This window comes from Arabidopsis lyrata, assembly GCF_000004255.2.
Source record: "Arabidopsis lyrata subsp. lyrata unplaced genomic scaffold ARALYscaffold_5, whole genome shotgun sequence".
Lineage (NCBI taxonomy): Eukaryota > Viridiplantae > Streptophyta > Magnoliopsida > Brassicales > Brassicaceae > Arabidopsis > Arabidopsis lyrata.
In genome coordinates, this window is record NW_003302551.1 from 10645777 (window position 1) to 10666287 (window position 20511).

Below are 20511 nucleotides of genomic sequence, written 5' to 3' on the forward strand. Positions count from 1 at the left end.
ACATGATCAGAAACTTCTTCCACACGTCCCATATCAAGGTTCGATTTTTAGTTTTTTATTTTATTTTGGGTCTCCAGCTCTGTCGAGTTAAGATTATTGTTTATACGTTTTTGCTCTCGATAGGGTTTTTTGCTCTCGATATTGTTTATAAGTACTCGTTAATCACACACTAGTACTTTAAGTCCCACATAATTTAGAAGCTGAAAGCACAAAGATGCAATCAGACAGGACGTCTCATAGCAGAATTTAAGAGTTTTGGTATGGACATGAATCCCAAAACGTGATCTTGTTGGATGTTTTAAGTGATCGTCGGATCTTTTTTTGAATATTTCATGAAGAATCTATTGTTCATGTCATATTTGCTTCCTTGTGTTTTAGGTATAAATGACATTTTGCTACATTTGTTCTGTTTCATTCTTAATCTTGTATGAGCAACTTTGCCAAGTAAAGATAACTTCTTAGATAATGAGTGTAACATCCTACGACCCAAACTCTTGTGATGGCAAAGTATGTACAGGGACGAAGTCACAAGAAAAAGTTACGTTAGATGATATCTATATAGGCTCACACATGACCTCCTCCAAATGACAAGATTTTGTAAACTAAGCGTAAGTCTAAGCGTAAGTCTAAGCCTAAGCCTGATCCTACATTGGTGAGTGGGTTTTTGTTTTGTACTTAAATGAACCAGAAAGCATAAAAAAAAACATCATTGAAACTTTGAAAGAGAGATCAAGATATGTGGCCTCCAAAATATCTGCCTTCTCCTTTATTCAGCTGAGTTTGTAAGTCTCTGCTCCAAGTCATGCAGCTGTTGCTCCATTTCACACACCCGGGCACATTTCTTCTTGTTTCTTCTCCAACCAATCCAACATTAAATCTTTTTTTTTTCAAACATTAAATCTTACATTTGTATATCTCGCACATCATATCGACATACATCTACACATCTAGTTTTTATATATATTGACGTCTAGCAACAGGCCCGGCGGAGAGGGCAAGCCAGTGAAGCCACCGATTAGGGTCTCAAAATTTTGAGGGTCTTTTTACCTAAAAATTTGTTAAGTTTTCTTATATACAATAATTTTTGTAGGGCCTTTTAAAAATATTGTGGGTTTTTATAGACAACTACAACATTTTTTTAAGGGTAAAAATCTAATTTAAAAAAAATAAAATTAATAGACTTTAATTTTGCATAGGGCACCCAAATTGATCGGGCCGGCACTGTCTAGCAAGAACATCAGAGTTGTCCCTTTTTTTTTCTTCTGGTGATTATTCTTTAACAGAAAGACACTCATAAAAGGAAGCAAAGTTGTTCAATATAGCTCAGAAACCCATTAACCTGGTAAATAATAAGTTCTTTTTTGCTCGTGTTTATGATTCGCACCATAGTAATTAAATCATAAATCACTAAAACATAAAAAAAAAAAACTTAAATGACCTGTATCTCGAGCTTGGATGAAGCTGTTGGAAACTTCAACAGAGCCTCTGTGAGTTGCATCTTTTTGGTGTCATCCATTTCAGCTGCAACGTAAACTTTCACCACTTCAAGATATTCCATATTCAGTAAGAAATGGCTAATGTGTTTCAGCACGGTTGCACTTCCATGATATTGCTTGATACTAAGCATCTTTATTTGGATATTCAAGGGTATTTGAATCCCTACAAACCGATGTCTTCGTCCAAATGTGTAATTATGTAGACCCTGAAGCATCATGAGGAGAGACTACTTTAATTTCATACCACAGTCATATATATATATATAAAGTAAGATTTTTTCATGGTTTGCTTCATACCGAGAGAACCAGATTTTTTAAGTTCGGAGAACGCTCTAGCAGAAGTGGCAAAAGCTGTTTCCAACCTCTTTTTGTACCGGAAAACACTAAATCAACGAGGTTGTTGAACACCGGTAATCCACCATTGCAGCATATAGAAATCACCTGAAACACACAATGAATGTTTTCCTGTTTCTAACCAAAAAAGAGGATGAGACCATACACACAAGTACTAACCTCGACAGCAGAAGAAGTCAAGTGAAGGGTCTTGACATTGCGTATCCCACTGATGAGATCCGCCACATCCCTGTTAAATTTCTTATGCGCTTGTCTTTTTCTAAGAAATGAAGGTCCAATGTAGCTTTGGCAAGTGAATCCAATTGACAACGTGGAGATTTATGCCGACGATAATCAGAGTAGTAGAGGTCGACAACACTAGGTGTGTCAATTGATATAATGACGGGAGAATCAAGATAATTATTAAATTTAATGGTAACAGAGAGTTTCTTGATGGTTTTGCTAGATATGACGTATGATTGTACTTCATATTTCTCGTGATGTATGGTTAAGTCCTCAAGTGCAGGGCAAGCAGTGAGAAATACATTTAACAATTGATTATCCGTAAACCAGATTGAATCAAGGAGGAGAACCTTTAGTGCTGGGAGAGATGTATTCGCAGAAAAGCTATCAATGTATTGTTCTGTTCCCAATGACAGCTTAACCAGTGTTGTGCTGGTGAAGACTTGGGATGGCAATCCATAACCCCACGAAAATTCATTTTCTATGCGTAGATGAAGCTTAGAGACACCGTGTTCCAGGGCCTTACATATCCAGCGGTCAACGTCATGTTCTACTACAGTATTTCTTTCAGTATGTTTAAGTGAGAACTTCTTTATATATTTACCATTTTGGAAAGCGAATGAACTGTCCACAAAATCATTGAAACTCTTTCTGATATCTTTAGGGCGCCGCCAGGAGATGGGATCGTCAAAGTCAAGATTATGACTGAGAGAAAACAGAGTCCTCCATCTCTTGGAGAGAAGAGAGGTTGAAACAGCTTCTTTCGTAGGAAGTAAGGATAAGATTTGGACAAGAAGATCATCTGGAAGACAATCCACTGAAGCCACACAATCCATAGAGACAGAATGGTTCCTGAAACATGACAAAAAATAAAAAAGAGAGCGTTCAAGACAGTGTATACAACCTTAAGGGTCAAAGCTTTTAAGGTTCAATTAAAACCCTAAAGCGATATACTGATATACAAAGACTTACGATCGGTAACTTCTTCTCCGCGTCACAAATTTGGGGGGTTCAATTTTGAGTTCTTTTGTTTTTGGTGTCCTACTCGGTCAAATTTAGGTTGTTTGTTTATATGGTTTTGCTCTCGGTAGGGTTTTTGTTTAGGGGAATTGTCACAAAAGGGCAAAAAAAAAAAAAAAAAAAAAAAAACAAACCCTTTTTCCTTGTTGGGTTCGAATAGGGTTTTGAAGGAAGAGATTATCTTTAAAAAAGAAAAGCTTTTCCGGTCTAACTTGATTAGTATCTTGGTGGCCGCTAACTTGCGCAGTGGAAACGTTAGAGAGATTGGTCTGTGACTCTGTTTCATATAGATTAACTCAAGTCTCAAAAGAGCATTCTTTATTTGGACACCACAAAAGTAAACGAGAGAGAGAGAGAGAGAGATTCACAAAGACGCAATTTACACCATAAAACTTAACTAGCAAAGACCGCGGAACCTATTGTGATCTTGAATTTGAAGCTGATGCACGTTAGTCTTCCGCCATTCTTGTCGTTGATTGTCATCTTAAGCGTGTAAGTGCCCTGTTTAAAAGAGACTTATAGTTAGATCAGAGAAGCCATTCTAATAGGATAATGAATTTGAAGATTACCAAATGAAAAATGAGTCTCAAACCATTGTTCATGAACATTACCAGCATGTTCTATACAGTATACAGGTTCACACATAATTTTCGCATATAGATTTCTGGATAATAACTAAGCAAAGAGTGTTAAGAAATCTTACAGGTGGTGTAATTGAGGGGAGTGTTTGGGAATGAGAAAGCACAAAGCTGCCTGGTGCAACCGGGCAGGCCGTCTCCTTGCAGAGGTCATGAGTTTCGGTATGAACAGGAATCCCAAAGTATGAAACCCTGATCACTACTTTTCCTCCAGAGATGTCTTCGCCTGTTCACACACCGCACACAAGATTTTTTCAAGAAATGTCGGAAGAAAAGAATGTTCTATATATCTAATAGTGCAGAAAACAAGGAAGCAGGAAGATCATCAAAGGGAGATTCACCAGTAGAACCCAAAATCTTAAATGTTGCAGCTTCACCACTCACAACAGGGTCAGGAGAGATCTTCACACCCGTGACCTTAACGGGATCGAGCCTCTTATCTACAAAAGTGTCAGCAACAGTTTATGAATAAGATTCAGACTTAACAATAATACCAAGGGAAAATCCAGTTCATGACAAGCAAAACAAAAGACAAAGAATCTGTGTCATTGATAAACAAACATGGTAAATCGAAATTCTCCTGCAAAAGAAAAACTTAATGCAGTTCAAACAGAGAGAACAACGCTATTAACTGAAGTTTCTCTCTTCTGAAAGGTATTGCTAAAGCTGTAATAACATAACCAAGAAAGAAGAGAACAAACTGTATTTAGCATCTACTGAATTTTTGTCTGAGAAAAAGGCAAATTTAGTCACATGTTGCAAGACAATCTTTTCAACAGTAAGATCCCTTACTCATTACTTGCTTCAAGATAGTTTTCTTGACAAACCAAAAAGGTTTTCTTGAATAGATCAGACTAAGGTTACCCTCAAAATTGAAAGCAGCAGCAATTAGTGTTAAATCGAAGCATTGCCCCTATAAAGATTCAAACTTTAAGGAAAGTGAAGTGTTTTAAACATAGACAAGACTGGATTTATCCTACCAACGACCCAAAAAGAAACCCCTAATCTGATAGAAGACAAAGAAAGGAGAGTTTTGGGAACAAACCGCAGTAGGAGAAAGAAGTTGCGTGTAAAGCAGGTAAGAAGAAGAGTGATAAGAGGAGAAGAAGCAGAGGCTGAGCTTGAGAAATCGCCATTGATGAGTGATTGTAGATGAAAGAGAGAATTTGATGAAGATGAAAGAGTTTTGGGTTGTTTTGAGTCTTTTGACACAGAAATGGAATCCAACGGTCTCTGAACACATCTAGCAAATCTAATGGTTCTAAATTTTTTGATAAGAGAAAATGTTTTTTATTTAGTTGTTTTGACTTTTTGAGAAATTAAATTTTAATTTTTTATTCGTTAGAGGGTTTAGAATTAGGTGCACGTGGCTCATTACTTTTTTCTTTTTTTTTTCACTGAAAGATTTCATTATATAATACAAAGGACGTATACAAGGGTGGAATGCGTTTTTGGAATACGGTTTTGAAATACAAAAGCCGGCGGAAAACAAAGATATCCCCGGAAGCTAAAGCCCGATACACGGGAAACATAAGATAGGACTAAAGTCAAAAAGTTAAGCTCTCGAAATCATCGGGAAAGTCGGAGGAGAACAATAGACGCGGAACTAAGAGCTCAAAAGGCGCAGACTAGAAGAACTAAAACCGCAAACGGAGTAGAACCAAGGATAGAGGAAACCGCGAAGAAATAACCCAACTAAAAACGAATATCCCAAGAAAAGAAAGCCACAATCGCGAATCTTAATCTTAACCACCTAGTCTTCTACCGAACAAGTCTAAATCTAGAACTTTGCATCCCCACAAAAGGTTAGTCTTACAAGAACAGACAAGGAACAGACCACGAGAGAAAACCTACTTATTATTCTAAACTAGAGGCGGTGGAAAGAGACAAACTTAAAAGATTCAACGAACAAAGAAGGGATAAAACGAAAGCTATCCAAAACCTAGCCAAACACGACCAATCCCCGGAGCTTTCATGAGATAACAGAGAGCAAAACCAAGACCCCAACTAGTCCAAAGACAAAAGCCAACTAAACCCACCAACAACAACTACCACAAGCCAAACACAACCATACAACTATTAACATCCGAAAAGAGAAAAGCGAGATAAGCGTAAACCCGACAAGGACCAGAAACGAAAAGCCTCTGTCACCTTGCAACCACCGGCAGCCAAAAGCTGACAAAGCCACAACATATCATCCGCTGCAGAAAGCCACAACCCAAAGACACCACCACCAACTCCTGAAGCAGAGATCTTCCGCCACCAATTCCAGATTCGAGAACCATGCCTCTCCTAATCACCACCTTGATAACCATCGCTATCCCTCCACAAAGTCGATTTCGTTCTCGAGAAAACCAGATTTGGGAAGAGACAAAATTGAAGTCCATGCCGTGACGAGGAGAGGAATCGCCAATCTAAAGCACCACCCAACTCATCCTCAAGCCAAAAGCTCCATCGCAATCGAACCACCGCAACCTAGAAACCCATCTCGCCTTCTCTATTCTTCAATCAGAACCGCAACAAACTGAGAACAAAAAGCTAAACTAAAGCAGAGACGATGTGACCGGATCCGGTGCTAGGAGAGCCACCGCGATCCGGCCACAGAACCAGAAATTTTTCTCGGCGGCTGACTTCTCGAGAGAGAAACAAAACTAGGGTTTTTTACAAAAGAGCAGCCCCACGTGGCTCATCACTTAACTCGTTCTAAACAGAGAGAAAATAAGAAAATACTAGATGTTAACCCGCGGTACACCGCGGGCCTATATTTTTACTAAATAAAAAAATTAAAATTTTTAAGATAATCTATAGATATATAGTATACCGCATAACGATATTTTACAACTAAAAATCAAAATTTTAAGTTATATTTGTTTTGTTTAGTGTTTAAGATTGTATAATTATAGTTTGATTATTAATTCTAGGATTTTATCCGTAGTATACCATCCCGTATTAATATTGATCCAAATCCCTCCCACCATATAATCTCATCCCGTGAAATTAAACATCATTTTGTAATTTTCTTTTTAATAATAATTTTATTAAAACATTTCCTAAAGTATTATTTGGCTTTTATATGACTAAATATTTATACGAATAAGATACATGTTATTAAATTACTATCCCAAAGTTTAAAACTAAGTAAGTTTTATTAGTGGGATAAAATTTATACTCATTACTTATATAATTTATTATTTAATCTGAATATAATAAAGTTTTCTTTATTATATAATTGTTTGATAATGCTATATAGTGTTATATATGTGTGTTATAAATGTGTTAAAATAAACCAAAATGTGTGTTATAAATGTGTTAAAATAAACCAAAAAGACAAAATTTCGAAAGACAAATTAAATTACTCTAATTGTATAAAAAATAGTCAAATAATGTCTCATGCTTTACCTAAGAAAACAGAAAAAAAAAAAAAAAAAAAAAACTCGAAAAAAGAAAACTAATTTATGTTAAAGACGTGTAATTATGTATTGGGCCTTAATTAGGCTTCACTTGTCTTTTCTGTATTTTACCCTTTGGACTTTTAATTGAAAAATCTATGAAAAAACAGAAAATGTTGCATTATAAAATAAAATAAAAATCTCTTTTGAGAACCTTCTCGTCTTCTTCAACCGTTCTTATATGTTTCTGATTTTGGAGTTTTTATGTAATCAAGCTACTTTCACACCCAAGAAATGTAAGCTCAATATGATTATTATTGGTTTGAATACAATAAAAAAGCAAACATGAATTTTGTCAAATCAAGTATAATATATGAAAACAAATGGATGATACCTTGTTCACTGTGTCTATTGCTTTTAGTAAAATGGTGCATTCACTTAATGCACTTTAGGCTAAGCTCTACTAAATAGTCAAACATAAGATCATTAGCCAAAGTGAAAGTGAAAATATAATAAACGTATATAAAACAAAACATATAAATTTTTTGAGTCAGAAATTTTAATAAAGTACTCCAGCAATGGCTTTAGCTGAAGAATCTGCCTATACAAATCAGCAGCTCTACTAAATAGTCACATATAAGGTCGTTAGCAAATTGAAAGAATAATAAACGTACGTATAACACAACCAGAGTTAGTCAAATGAGTAATTGCCTGTTTTTGATACAAATTGGTGTCTCTATGTTGGTCTTCATCTTTTGCAGATATTTTATACTCTTAATGGCTACAGTCTCAAATATAAAAAGAGAAAAAGATGTCAAATATACTTCTTTTGTATAGCTTAGATATACACTTTGAAACATAAATAGTTTTTCAACTCACAAAATCTGACATTCCAAATCTGTAAGTGGAAAATCCATATTATATAGAAATTAACTTGTTACCAAAGCATCTAGCATTGAGAGTAGTCGTAACTCATCACCAACATGATCGACCACAAAGAATCTGCACACGAACAAAAAAAAAGTTAATAATATCCAAAGACTCTAGCGATGTATATGAACAAAAGAATTGATGAATATAAAAAAAGAATTGTATCTTTTTCCTCAAATTTCATAAAATGATTGACGTAGAAAATTCAAAATAGATTTATTTCTAAACGTATAAACAAAAATTCAAAGTTTAATCGAATCCAATTTCAAGAAATTAAATCAAACAACACATTAAGATTAGAAATTGGAAAGTTAAAGAATGCAACTGGTGTTTTGTGTGTTCAGAAGTAGTAGAAACAATCAAGTATTTATAGAGTTATGATAGGTTAGTAGGGTTTTGTGTTAGAGAATATCCAAAATCTTGATTAGCAAGGCGTTGATATATTCGAAAATCTTTAAATTATCACAAATCTAGAATATGCTACATATATTCCTAACCATTTTAGGATAATATCTTTAAATATCGTTTATCATGAGAAAATTTCCTAAATCTTTTAGGTGGATTGAATACGGAATTAATATAGTTCATTTTATTTAGGCAAGAAATGTGAATTGCAATTATTAGTTTAGATATATTATATATATTTCCAATTTAGGTGTTAATTAAGAATTAATGTGGTTTTAAGACAACATTCCTAAAATTCCTTATCCAAGATCCGGATAGAGTTAATCCCGAATAAAACCCGAATCCAAAAGACTTTTTGCAAAAATCCCCTGTAAAAATGTATATGTAGATTGTGACGTGGCATTAACCAAGCCACCACATCAGTTGTGACTGTGAGCTATGGTTTTAAAAGTCTATGGGCTTTAAAGCCCATCTAGCAGATATTATCACAACCACAGACCCCAAATCTTGGTGAAACATGAATCAATTATTTAATATCATCTTCTAGACTACTAATATACAACACAAGGCATAAATTTGAACATCTTATGACTATAGTGTAGCATTTGTAATGCGTATTTTAGCACACAATCATTGAACTTTTAAATTCGCATCAATATAGAAAAAAACACAGTATGTATTCTTAAACATTAAATTACTACATATTATCAAAACACAAAATTGTGTAATAAGGCCTTAATTTTAAGAGTCAGAGAAAAAAGATAAACAAGTTGATGTTCCACCGAAGTGGGCAAATTCTTAAACCGTACCAAACTCCCATAAGACTCCAATACACTTAGAATGAAAAAGCAAGAGACAAATGGTTGGAGCCAAACCCATGTGGGTAATAGTCTCTCTCTAAGGAGTTACTTACTGCTGAGCACATTGCACCCTTTGAGCACCACCCGGATGGTCATCATCTTCATCGTCATCGTCATAAGCCTCTCTTTGAGCTTGTGCCTTCCTCTTCATTTCATCCTCAATGTTGACATCGTGGAGCGTGGTCTCCTCGCATTCATCTATCTCCATGTCACTCAATTGAGTTGTTGAGGGTTTAGGCAGCACAGCTTCCAGTGCTTTGGTTTGATCAGGGCTCAGCGAGTCTGGGAACTCCACTGTGAAGTGGATGTAGAGCTTACCCTTCATGAATGGCCTCTGGTATATCGGCATTCCTTCATCGCTAATTGCCTTGTATGAATCTGTCAAATACATCATTATGAGGGACATGTTTCAATCAGAGACAGATAACTGTAAAATCAGATTATTACAGTGGGTCTGAATACATACCAGGTTTCACGACCTCCCCAGGATTAGATTTAATGAGAAGATTTCTGCCATCCAAGTGAGTCAGAACAAATTGGAAGCCACATAAAGCTTCTGTTAGAGAAAGTGTGTGCTCCACAAAGAGGTCTTCTCCCTTTCTCTTGAACTTCGGATGCTCTTTCTGCTGAAGGACAAACACTATATCTCCAGTGACAGTGTCGGGCTGTTCCAACACAGAAACATAAAACAAAAGGTTAGTCACCAGAAAAAAAAAAAACATATAGTAATCAAAGCTGGAGCAAATGTCTGAGAGTATATACCGCTTCATCTGCTTGTCCTTCGAATGTGATCTTCTGACTGTGTTGCATTCCCTTCTCAACATTCACTTCAAGCACCTTCTTCTCAGGAATCACCTTGTCTCCTTTGCATTGCGGACATCTGTCGCGATCATTGATTGTCTCACCTGTTCCTTTGCATTCATTACATGCATGCTGCATCTGCTGGATCATTCCAGGTCCGAGCTGCCTAATTGACACCTTCATACCAGAACCTTGACATCCACCACATTTCATGGAGGCTCCAGATTTTGACCCCTTTCTGCAATAATAAACAAAAAATCACAAATTCAGAACCTTTTTACCATCTGGGGTCCGAAAAAGTTGGCATTTTCTCGATCAAACTACAACAATTAACTAAAGAATTATTCTGAGATAAAGGGTTTCTGTCAAAGCTTCAGCTAGTTCATATTCTTATGAACATAGCTACACTGAAAATGTAAAAAAATGACGTCGAGTCGAATGTACTAACCCGTTACACTTTGAGCAGAGAGCATTCCTAGAAAGTGAGAGCTTCTTCATTGTTCCAAGGTAAACATCCTCAAGAGAAACCTTCAAAGGATGAACAACATCCTCACCACGCCTCTGCCTCCTTCCCCGGCTGCTACCACCATCTATTTCATAACCAAAAAAATTCAAATCAATGAAAAGCAAATCCTCAATTGTGATATCAGAGAATAGACATTGACTAAAGAAACTCACCTCCAAAGGGGCTTCTACCAAAGAAGGATGAGAAAATATCAAATGGATCATGTCCACCTCCTCCACCACCCATTCCTTCCTTGAGTGCATCCTCTCCATACTGGTCATAAATCTCACGCTTCTCCGGGTCACTAAGAACTTCATAAGCTTGAGCTAACTCTTTGAACTGCAATTACATATATGAATTACACTCCAATCAAAATCACAATTCACACATAACACCACAAACCAAACTCATACACTCCAATTCCTAACAAAGGACCCAACTTTAACCACTCAATTATCAAAACAAGACACACCAATCCATTAGTATCAACACAAAGCTCAAACAAAACATCTAAAGCGTCTTGGTCCACATAAAAAAAAAAAAAAAACCCTAACTTTCCTTCAGCAAAACTCTTTTAACTTTTTTCAGATCGGATCAAAATTCAAGATTAAGAAACTCACAAGACAACAATCAATCGAAAAATCGCAATCAAACGAACAAAACCCAGATCGAATTTGACAAAATCTAAGCGATAAGGAAATGGATCTAAGAATATTTCACCTTCTCGGGATCTCCACCCTTATCAGGATGGTTCTTGATAGCAGCTTTTTTGTAAGCTTTCTTGAGATCTTCTGGTGATGCGTTCTTAGGAACACCTAAGATCTCGTAGAACTTAGTGTTGTCGCTCTTCTTCGAGGGTCCTCTACCGAACATCTTTTCGCCGTTCTAACGAAAACCCTAGAGATTGAAGGGAGAAAGAGAGAGAAAAGAGACTCTCTTTCGATGGAGGAGACGAAGAAGAAGAGGTATTGTTTGGTTGATGTGGCTGCTGTTTCTGTGAGAGGACTTCTCTCTTATGAAGGCTAATTGCGTTTGCTTTTGTTTGAGGTTTTGTGGAGTTGGATGGAACTCTCTAGAACGTTTTATTACTTTCTTTTTTCCTTTTTTTTTTTTCTCTTATAAACTATTTTTACATATTTCTTTTCTAACAAGAAAAAGCCCATATGAACAAAAATTATTAATTTTGTCGAAAATATTTTTATTGAACAAATGGAAAACTATATTAGGAAAAAACGAAAAGAAAAAAAAATGTAAATTGAAGATGTTCTGTAACGAGTGATATGTTGACTTTTTTTTTTTTATTTCGACATCTTTTCTTGACAATTTTTGCTTTGTTTTATATTACAAAATAATGGTCTATAATCTATACAAGTACATGACATAATAACAAATTATAACATTTACGTAAGTTTTATTTAATGCTTTTCACATGATTAGAAATCTCAGTAATCGATTCCAAAAAAAAAAAACTAATTAGGGTTTTATTCGTTGAAGTAGAATTTTTTTTGTTTTGATTAAGAATCTGATAAGGATTTCGTTGGAGAAAAGAAAGATTTAACTTTGTTTTGTGATGAATATTATTTTCTTAAAACTTAAAAGGTATTTTATTTTGTATTTAATATTTTGTTTTGTGAAAAAAAAATAATCCATACTATTAAATATTAATTGAGAATGAAGTATAGTATTTTGTCAAGCCATTTGAACCGTTTTCTAGAAAAACGGCTTACCCTATTATTATCATGTTTGACAGAAAAAAAAAATTGAATCTTACCTTTCAGAGAGCCTGAGATCATCTGTATAAGGGTTACCATCTGAGAGTTATCGTCAAATCCGTGCATCCTCTGCTAGTTATCGTCAAATTTGTGATTATCTTGTAAGAATGGATATAAATTATAATATATAGCTAATGTATATTATTATAAGAAATGTGTATGTTTATGACAATAATTTAATAAAGAATAGCGTTTTGAGGTTATGTTAGTTAATAATTTTAACCATATCCAATGATTTTTTAGTAATAGTTTGAGACTATTCGAAACTAATTTATCATAGTGAGTGATGGAATTGGAACATTGGAAGTGGTATTAACTTAGAGATTTACAATCAGAGCAGCTATGAAGAATCTGCAACAAAGCGTCAAACAGTGCTTGGGAAGTTTCGCAAAGCCTTCGATCTCGAGAATAGCCATTTCACGGTAGATAACTGCGTAAGGTGCTTTGTATAGACCATCAGGATCTCCAATATCAAAAGCAGTCCAAAACAGCCAGAATGTGACAGGAGCGATTATGCAACCCATTGCTGTACCCAAAAGTTGAGTTACAAACATGGATTTTGCAGATGATAGTGTGAGGTAACCTGTTTTAAAATCCTGCATGAGATCCGCTACAGTTGAGACGATTGACATCATAATGCCACAGGCTGCTAAACCGGCAATGACTCCACCATTATATCCGTGAGCCCAGCTCCATAAGAATTGCAAAAAGCGAGACCCGAGGCAACTAAGTATGAACAGAGGACAAAGTACCATTTCAATGGTGGGAATAACAATGGGATTATAGCAGTTGAAATGGCTGCAAGACCCACATAACCAGAAACCGCAAACTCGAGGGGTATACGGTCCTTGAGAAATATGTCATCTCTTTTCTTCTTCTCCCGCATTAATTCTGAGGTCTTACTTTTATCTGAATTAAGAATGCAAAACGAACCTCTTAAGAATATATTTGAGACAGACGTTTTCAGTATGGTCATGAGAGGCACCTTATTAATAACTCTTACTATAACTAACAGATAATGCGATAGATGAAACAGAAACATATACAGTAGATATTTTGCACCTAAATTGTCGGTAAACACAAGTAGGTGGTGTTGTTTGGAGCTTTTGTTGCAGATTTCCTTCACAGTGACAATAATGATCTTAATGAGGTTGTAGAGACCGTCACCAAGGATGATAGCAATGGCGATAAAGACCTATAAGTATGGTAATGATATGAAAAACAATCAGCAATCACCACAAAGAGAATACCGACGAAACTCATCAACTTACATTAAATTCTTCCTACTTGATCTGTTTATTGTACCTTATATCAGTTGGATACCAGTCCCCAGCATGCTGTGATATAAATGGCCAGAGAAAACCCCAAGAAATGATAGCACCGAGAAGGACCGAACAGTTCACCAAATGGGGACATATCATACCACATCCAATAAAAGTAGGACTGAAATCAAAGTAAAACCTGCGCAGCAGAATTTAGGGCTCGTTACCAATTAGATCCACATATATAAACATTCTCATTTACAATAGATTATTGTTAAACTGTACTAAATTGGTTAGCTTACGTGTTCTTGAATAGCGTCAAACCAAGTGTGGGAAAGTGATCAAACCCACATGCATCTCCAATACCACTGAAGAACCACTTGAAGCAACTCCAAACTAAGCTAAGGCTCAGCTATTTCCCAAGACATTTAACTTGGTTTTTGAAGTGAATGATATTGGAGATAAATATTTAGTGAAACTCAAGCTATGTTTTGCAGGGAGGTGAAATTGATGATGAATCTCTGACAATTACCCTGCAAGCTCAGCTCCAGTGTTGTAGTGGAAACTGTTAATCAACATCGCTGTAGCGGTTGCATATGTAAGCTTGTAGTCCAAAATCATCACCTCAGATACACTATTGAATAAGGATCAAGAGATCAAACAATAGTGTTTTCTTGGATTATTGGTTTCTTAGACAGTTTTTGATTACAGTATTAAGATGCTACCCCTTGCGAAGTGGAACGAGACTGAAGAGACCGAGAAAGCTAACTACAAATAAAAACCCAGTCATCCACCACAATCCAGGGTATATAACATCTTCAGGATTGTTTCCAGGATAATCAGAACCAATGAGCTTATATGTCCTATCATCCATAGCTATCAAATACCAACCAAATCCTCCTGAAAAAACAAGAATTCAAGAAACTATATCAGATTAGGCACAATACATATCACTATCAGAAGACTAAAAAATCACACTTGATCATCATCAATCTCGAATAGCTACAGTTCCCTTCAGCAAAGTCATCAAGTGGATCCATATTAAACTTGCACAGTAGCTAGAATAACTTATTATATTTTGAATGATTCTCTCATCATCAACACACAGGAAACTAAACGTAATCAAATCAAGAAGATTAGTATTGACCCATTTTCAAGCAAGTAACGATTTTTACCGCTAATTTAGACAAGAAGCCAATCCACGACTTGACGAAGAAGAATCCGAGAAGGCCAGCAGCTACATTAAGCGAATGAATGATTCCGATTGTTAGATTGAGTTTATGTGTAATGATACAGAACAAAATCCCTAACAAGGCGCTAGAGATTAAGCCTCAGATCGTGATCTGGTCTTTCCACTCGGGTACATCTTTATCGTGATCTAGATTCGTTTCTAGTAACAACAATGTCTCTGATATCTCCCTTGACCTTGGAATCTCCGTCTCAATAACTACAAAAAGCTACTTCTTTTCCAAAAATTGAGAACTCCCGGCGGATTTCACCGGAACTTTTTGCGAAAATAGTCAGTCTGATTTTTTCAGTGATTCCTCTAGTCTCAGAGAAGAGCACCATTGGCCAAGGAAATGGTAGTTGATGACGAATTGGTTACGTTATTAATTAACCAATTTGTGTTCTTCAATAAAACCAAACCAATTTTAAACTAAACTAAACGGTTTAATGCGAACCAAAAGAATCAGTTTTGAGAATTTGGTTTTGTGAAATTGGTTTGGTTTAATTGAAGAAACACTCTTCAAAGTTCAAACGGTCAGAAAAAATCGAAACGAGTGATATAACTCGCGTAAGGCGTAAGCCTTGGAGACCAAGAGTCTTTTAAATTCACAAAAGTTACCAGTTTGGATTTCGAATTATGACCGTTGGGGCTCTCAGACGCTCTACCAAATTCTAACATCTCCATCTCCGGTGAAGTAATTGAGAAGCTGTAGAAAAGCGTCGAGCTTCCGTTGTCGTCGATCTCAGCGAAGAGGAAAGAAACGAAGCCGTTAGAGAAAGATCTAGTGCAATAGGAGGCGATGTTGAAGAAGGAAGATTTTTTGAAGGAGAAAAGACGAGATCCTGAGGAAGAAGAAGGAGAAAGCATTGATCGTGTTCGCCAGAGAGACTTCCATCAACGGTAACAATACTCGTTATACCTTCAGGATTCTTTTCTGGTTAAGTCCCCATCGTTAAGGTAATCGAGATTTGATTAATTTTCTTAAAGAGATTTTTGGAATTTGTATAATGAGAATTGAGTTTTTGTCTTGTTCACAATCTAATGGATCTATTGTTTTTTGGAGGTTTGAGTTATGATCTATCTCATTTCTAATTACAGCTGAAGAAAGAGGTACTCCAACTACACGACAAGTAGAGCAAGCTCGCACCGAGATTGAGAATCTTTGACGAATGGTTGGAGAAGAAAACAACCCGAAAAAGAGACACTATCAAAATTCTCAGTAGAATTCAATGTCTGTTATATTCACTTCACTTGTTAGTTTTACATAAAGCGTAGATGTTATGTCACTACCAAATATTAGTATGTCTTTGTCCAGGTTCCGATGGAACATCAATACCTCAAGCTGAGGGTGTCCCGTACAGGGGACTCTGAGAATACAACACAAACTAAGTTCACTGCTCCAATATATCCCTGTCTGCTTTGCTTTTGTTACATTCTTTTATATATCCGGTAAATTTCTTTGTATTTTGTGATAAAAAGTTTTAGTAAATATTTGCAGCGGGAGTTGGCCAAACTGGAAAGTGAGTTGAGAAGCCTGGTTAGGCTTCGATTGATTCTATCACAACTGCATTACTGACGGAGAAGGACCTCGAGGTTGAAATTGTAGCTCGATATAATCCAATCACCAGGTTAAGATCTTAGGAAATAGGTTTTACCATGGCTTCACTGTTATAAAAATCATCTTCTTTGCTATTGCAGTTACACTTATAATTTCTCTCTGCATTTATTAATTTTCTTGTACACATTCCAATTGACCTATAATTTTCTGGAGGATGGAGATATGATCTATATCAATTCTTACAGCTAAAGAACGAGGTATTCAACGTAGCACAACAACTAGAGCAAACTCGTACCGAGATTGAGGATCTTCGACTAATGGTTGGAGAAGAAAAACAACCAGAATAAGAGAAAATATCACAATCAGTTGAGTTAAATGTTTGTTATACTCACTGTTTCACTGCCAATTATTAATTTGTCTTTGTCTAGGTTCTGATAGAATATATCAATACCCCAAGCTGAGGGCTAAAGATGATAAAAATGATTCAAACTCGAGGATTCATGATCTTCAGAGGATGATCAGAGCTCTGCCACTGGTGGTTAAGCCACTATGCAGAGAGCTACACAGTTGAAATCTTGATTTCACTGAACGAAGTTAACAATTATTTTAATTATATTCCACAAAGTTTGATGCTGATCGTTTGTGTCTAGTTAATGCAAAACAGTTTATGATTTTTTCCTTTTTCATAGTCGTGAGTACGATCCAAGTGTTTGCGTTTCCATGTTATAATACCTTAAATGCAAACACAAAGAAACAATCAGCCTAGTTTCAGGTGTGCTTTTTCTCTGTGTATTACTGGCTGCATCATGTATTGCTTGTGTTGGCCTATTTTGATTGTATTTAGTAACTAATTTTGATTTGGGATTATAAGCAGAAAGAGGAGGCTTTTGTCTCTCTTATTCTGGAAATTTGTCAGTATCCCCTTGAGTAAATTTGTATCCTTGCTTTTTTATGGAACTTTCTATTTAAGAAAAAAAGTAAAACTGAACTATTTCAGTGGAGAACTGTTTTGATTGTAAAGATAAGCAAGAACACTGACTCCATTCTGATTTTGTAGGAAGCTAAAGAATCTATGAAACGAGAGGATAGCTGCTTTAAGAATAGGAGGAAGATCTTGAGACGCTTAAGGTGGAGCTCAAAAAAATGGAAAAGATGAATGACATCATGCCCTTGCTAGATCTACCTCTGGTAATCTACTTATTCTACAGTTCAGGTTCTGTAAAAATGATTCAAGATTATTTTTATAATCTGGCTAATCACATGTGTTGCAGAGCTTGTTGATGGTTGGCTAGCTTTGATTAATATGCTTGATGGAAGTTTCAGCTTAGTTTTCAGACCAATTTTCCCCACATATTACTACCAAATTTTTTGCATAATTAGTTCTTTGAATCCTCGCTTACTTGGTAATGCCTTGAGATATAATAGTAATTACAAATATGTTTACTATGTTCCTTTTCCATAATTACTACCTTATGGGAGAATTATATGTTTTTCTCATGTAGCCATGAATACCAGGTTACCATGGAAACGTCCTAGTTACATTGGAAACAAATTGGTATGTCTATAAGGTAAAAGAAATTATAAAGGCCTATAGCTAAAACAAATTGGTATGTCTATTTCAGTAGAGTTAAATGCTGCTATATACACTAGTAAGTTTTATAGAAAGCATGGATATACTTTTACTGCCATTTTTTAATTTGTCGTTGTCCAGGTTTTGCTAGAACATCAATACCCTAAACTTGAGGGTTCGTAGTACATGGGACTCTTAAAATACAACACCACTAAACCCTATATCGGCTCACTGTTCTAGTATATTTCCAAGATCAACTGAATAAGAGAAATGCTTCATGCTTTCAGATTTCAGGGTAGAGTTTGAATCAAGTAGCATTGCTATGCCTGGTCAGAGAAGAGAGGTCTTCATGGTATCCGGCCCTATGTAAACCCTCTTTCTCAGATATCTATTCGTCTTTAAAATTTTGCTATCTTGTGACGAGATGTTATGTTTCCTACATTTTTATAGAAATTTATTAACCCATCCATTGTTTTCTTGACAGGCTGGTGAACTTATTCATATCCAAGCTTGATCTTGATTAAATGATTATCCTTCTGCTGAAAGAAAGGAAGCTTCCAAAGATTATTGCCGGCTATGAACATAACATAGATGAGATAAACACAATTTTTCTTTTCTTTCTAATTTGATCAAACTTTTCTATTAGAAAATTTGACTTAAAGAAATATCTTCCAGGTTGTTTAAGACAGATTTAATCGCCTTGATAGCCTTATAAACTCCAATTTTTCGGGAGCAAGAGTACTTTGCAGTTCTGGCGACACGGCTACCTAAAGATCTCAGGAAAATGGTAAACACTCATATATTATTCATAATCCATTTTCCGTTCATGCGTTCTTTGTTTCGAGTTTCAAGTTTTTAAAGCTTTTCTTATAAAGTTCTTTATCAGCTAGGATCAAAGTATAAAGAATTTGAAATTATCTCCAAAAATTCCCAGAGCGCTGATTTCCTTTGCATACTCTTAAAAGGCATTCGTGAGGCGATTTCCCATATTCCCTTTGAGACCTACGATTATGTGTTGTGCTCTTTGAAATGTCTTCTTTTGGGTCCACTTTTGGCGACATGCTCATTTATTATCATGTAATGAGGAAAAGAGAACCTTGTGACATTTTGTGAAGGTAGTAGAGAAAGTTATGCCCTTTTTGAAGAATATCTATCAGTAGAAGTAATATATGGTTCAATAGTTAACAACCACCTTTGTTGTTATCAGTTATATACCAGGTCATGAGAGAGAAAAAGATTTCCGCTCACTGTTCTATTCATAAATTAAAGGTGTGTCTTTTCAATTATGTCTCAAATACTATCATTTTATTCTATGTTTGTTGCCATTTATGTGACTGTTAATTTTGCAGCAGTTGATTTTGTTCATGATCTTTCCCACAGAAGAACAAAAACTAATTTGTAGAAATGGGGGGCTCTGAAGTTTCAGTAACTAGAACAGTTTCAGCTCCTCCTTTCTTCTGGTGGGCCTGGTTTTCTTCCCATCACATACATCGTTATTGGAAACAAAGCTGATATTGCTGAGAAGGACGGAACAAGTGGAAGTAGTGGCAATCTTGTTGATGGGTTGACAAGCATGGTCTGCTTCCCCATAGTGATGGACTTCCTCTCTGAGAACTTCCCTTGCAATGGTGGTCTCATAATGGTAACCATGAATACATAACTAGTTCTTAATAGTTATATGGTATGTTATATAATATTTGTGAGACTATGTATAGGCCTTCAAGGAAACTAGTTATGACAAAGAAGCTTTGAAATGATATGAATAAGACAAATGCAGTTTCTGCGAGTATAGTAAGTGCCAGGTACTTGACAGTTGACACATCATGACTGTTTAAAACAGCTTAGATGTTGTAGTGTCTACCTAGTCTGGTTTCATTTCTGGATTTTTGTCTCAGTAGGGACGAGGACCAAGCGCAGATTAACCACATGTTCAGGAGCAACGGTTTAATGAAATGGCTGAACAGACTGATGGAAATTCTGAGGATAACTATTGGAAGCTGCGTTGGTAACTCCTTTTCCCTATGGCTCTGCTTTTTAACCGATGGAAAAGAGGTTGATACACCGCCACGCTGATACGAAAAACAACAATTGAGTTTTTGTAAGACATAGAGAACAAAGGAGCCTTAAAAGATAAGAAAGTGATTCATGTTTCGCAAATGTTACTGTGTGGAATCATTCAAGTGTTATTATTTTATAATTTTGATTTAGTTATATAATGAGCAAATTAGCTGGGAGACAAGGAATCAGAGAGAAATAAGTTTTTTAGTAAAATCCATAACAATGATAATTTTAGCCACTTTTTTTTGTCCATTTTAACCTCACGCGCCCCACCATCTCATTTCATAGTCAACCTATTACCTGAGACAAATGAATGATTTTGATCATTTTTCGAGATGGAAAAGCGTATTTTTTAACTCTACAAACTTAGCTAGCCAAGATATAATTGTTTTCGTTTACTTTTCTCGAATTTTTGATTGTCTATTTATGTTAATAGTGCTCTA

At 35.7% G+C, this 20511-nt stretch overlaps 2 protein-coding genes, 1 long non-coding RNA gene and 2 pseudogenes across 13 annotated transcripts; 1 reads left to right on the forward strand and 4 right to left on the reverse strand.

The window, feature by feature from the left end:
- Positions 1 to 1250: 1250 nt before the first annotated feature.
- Positions 1251 to 3268, reverse strand: LOC9313384 (annotated as a pseudogene).
- An 88-nt stretch (positions 3269 to 3356) lies between these two features.
- Positions 3357 to 5109, reverse strand: LOC9313385 (putative phosphatidylglycerol/phosphatidylinositol transfer protein DDB_G0282179). Its single transcript, XM_002877271.2, has 4 exons — positions 4776 to 5109; positions 4072 to 4170; positions 3796 to 3956; positions 3357 to 3593 (listed from the first exon to the last, which is right to left on the reverse strand). The coding sequence occupies exons 1-4, from the start codon at positions 4864 to 4866 to the stop codon at positions 3486 to 3488; spliced, it is 459 nt and encodes a 152-aa protein (XP_002877317.1). The 5' UTR covers positions 4867 to 5109; the 3' UTR covers positions 3357 to 3485.
- A 4004-nt stretch (positions 5110 to 9113) lies between these two features.
- LOC9313387 (chaperone protein dnaJ 3) lies at positions 9114 to 11669 on the reverse strand. The gene is made up of 6 exons (XM_002877273.2): positions 11341 to 11669; positions 10794 to 10959; positions 10564 to 10705; positions 10077 to 10353; positions 9781 to 9979; positions 9114 to 9692 (listed from the first exon to the last, which is right to left on the reverse strand). Exons 1-6 carry the CDS (start codon positions 11491 to 11493, stop codon positions 9364 to 9366), a joined length of 1266 nt encoding a protein of 421 aa, XP_002877319.1. The 5' UTR covers positions 11494 to 11669; the 3' UTR covers positions 9114 to 9363.
- Positions 11670 to 12649: 980 nt separating this feature from the next.
- LOC9313388 lies at positions 12650 to 13686 on the reverse strand (annotated as a pseudogene).
- A 1787-nt stretch (positions 13687 to 15473) lies between these two features.
- On the forward strand, positions 15474 to 20306 carry LOC9311709. Of its 11 annotated transcripts, none has more exons than XR_002331628.1 (13): positions 15474 to 15839; positions 15981 to 16294; positions 16381 to 16510; positions 16686 to 17212; positions 17498 to 17628; positions 17712 to 18008; positions 18298 to 18376; positions 18495 to 18797; positions 18976 to 19125; positions 19218 to 19279; positions 19360 to 19652; positions 19726 to 19812; positions 19906 to 20306. It is a non-coding gene; the product is annotated as an uncharacterized LOC9311709 (long non-coding RNA). The 11 variants fall into 11 exon arrangements; XR_002331624.1 differs by having other exon boundaries at positions 19363 to 19652; XR_002331627.1 differs by having other exon boundaries at positions 19391 to 19652.
- Positions 20307 to 20511: the final 205 nt, after the last annotated feature.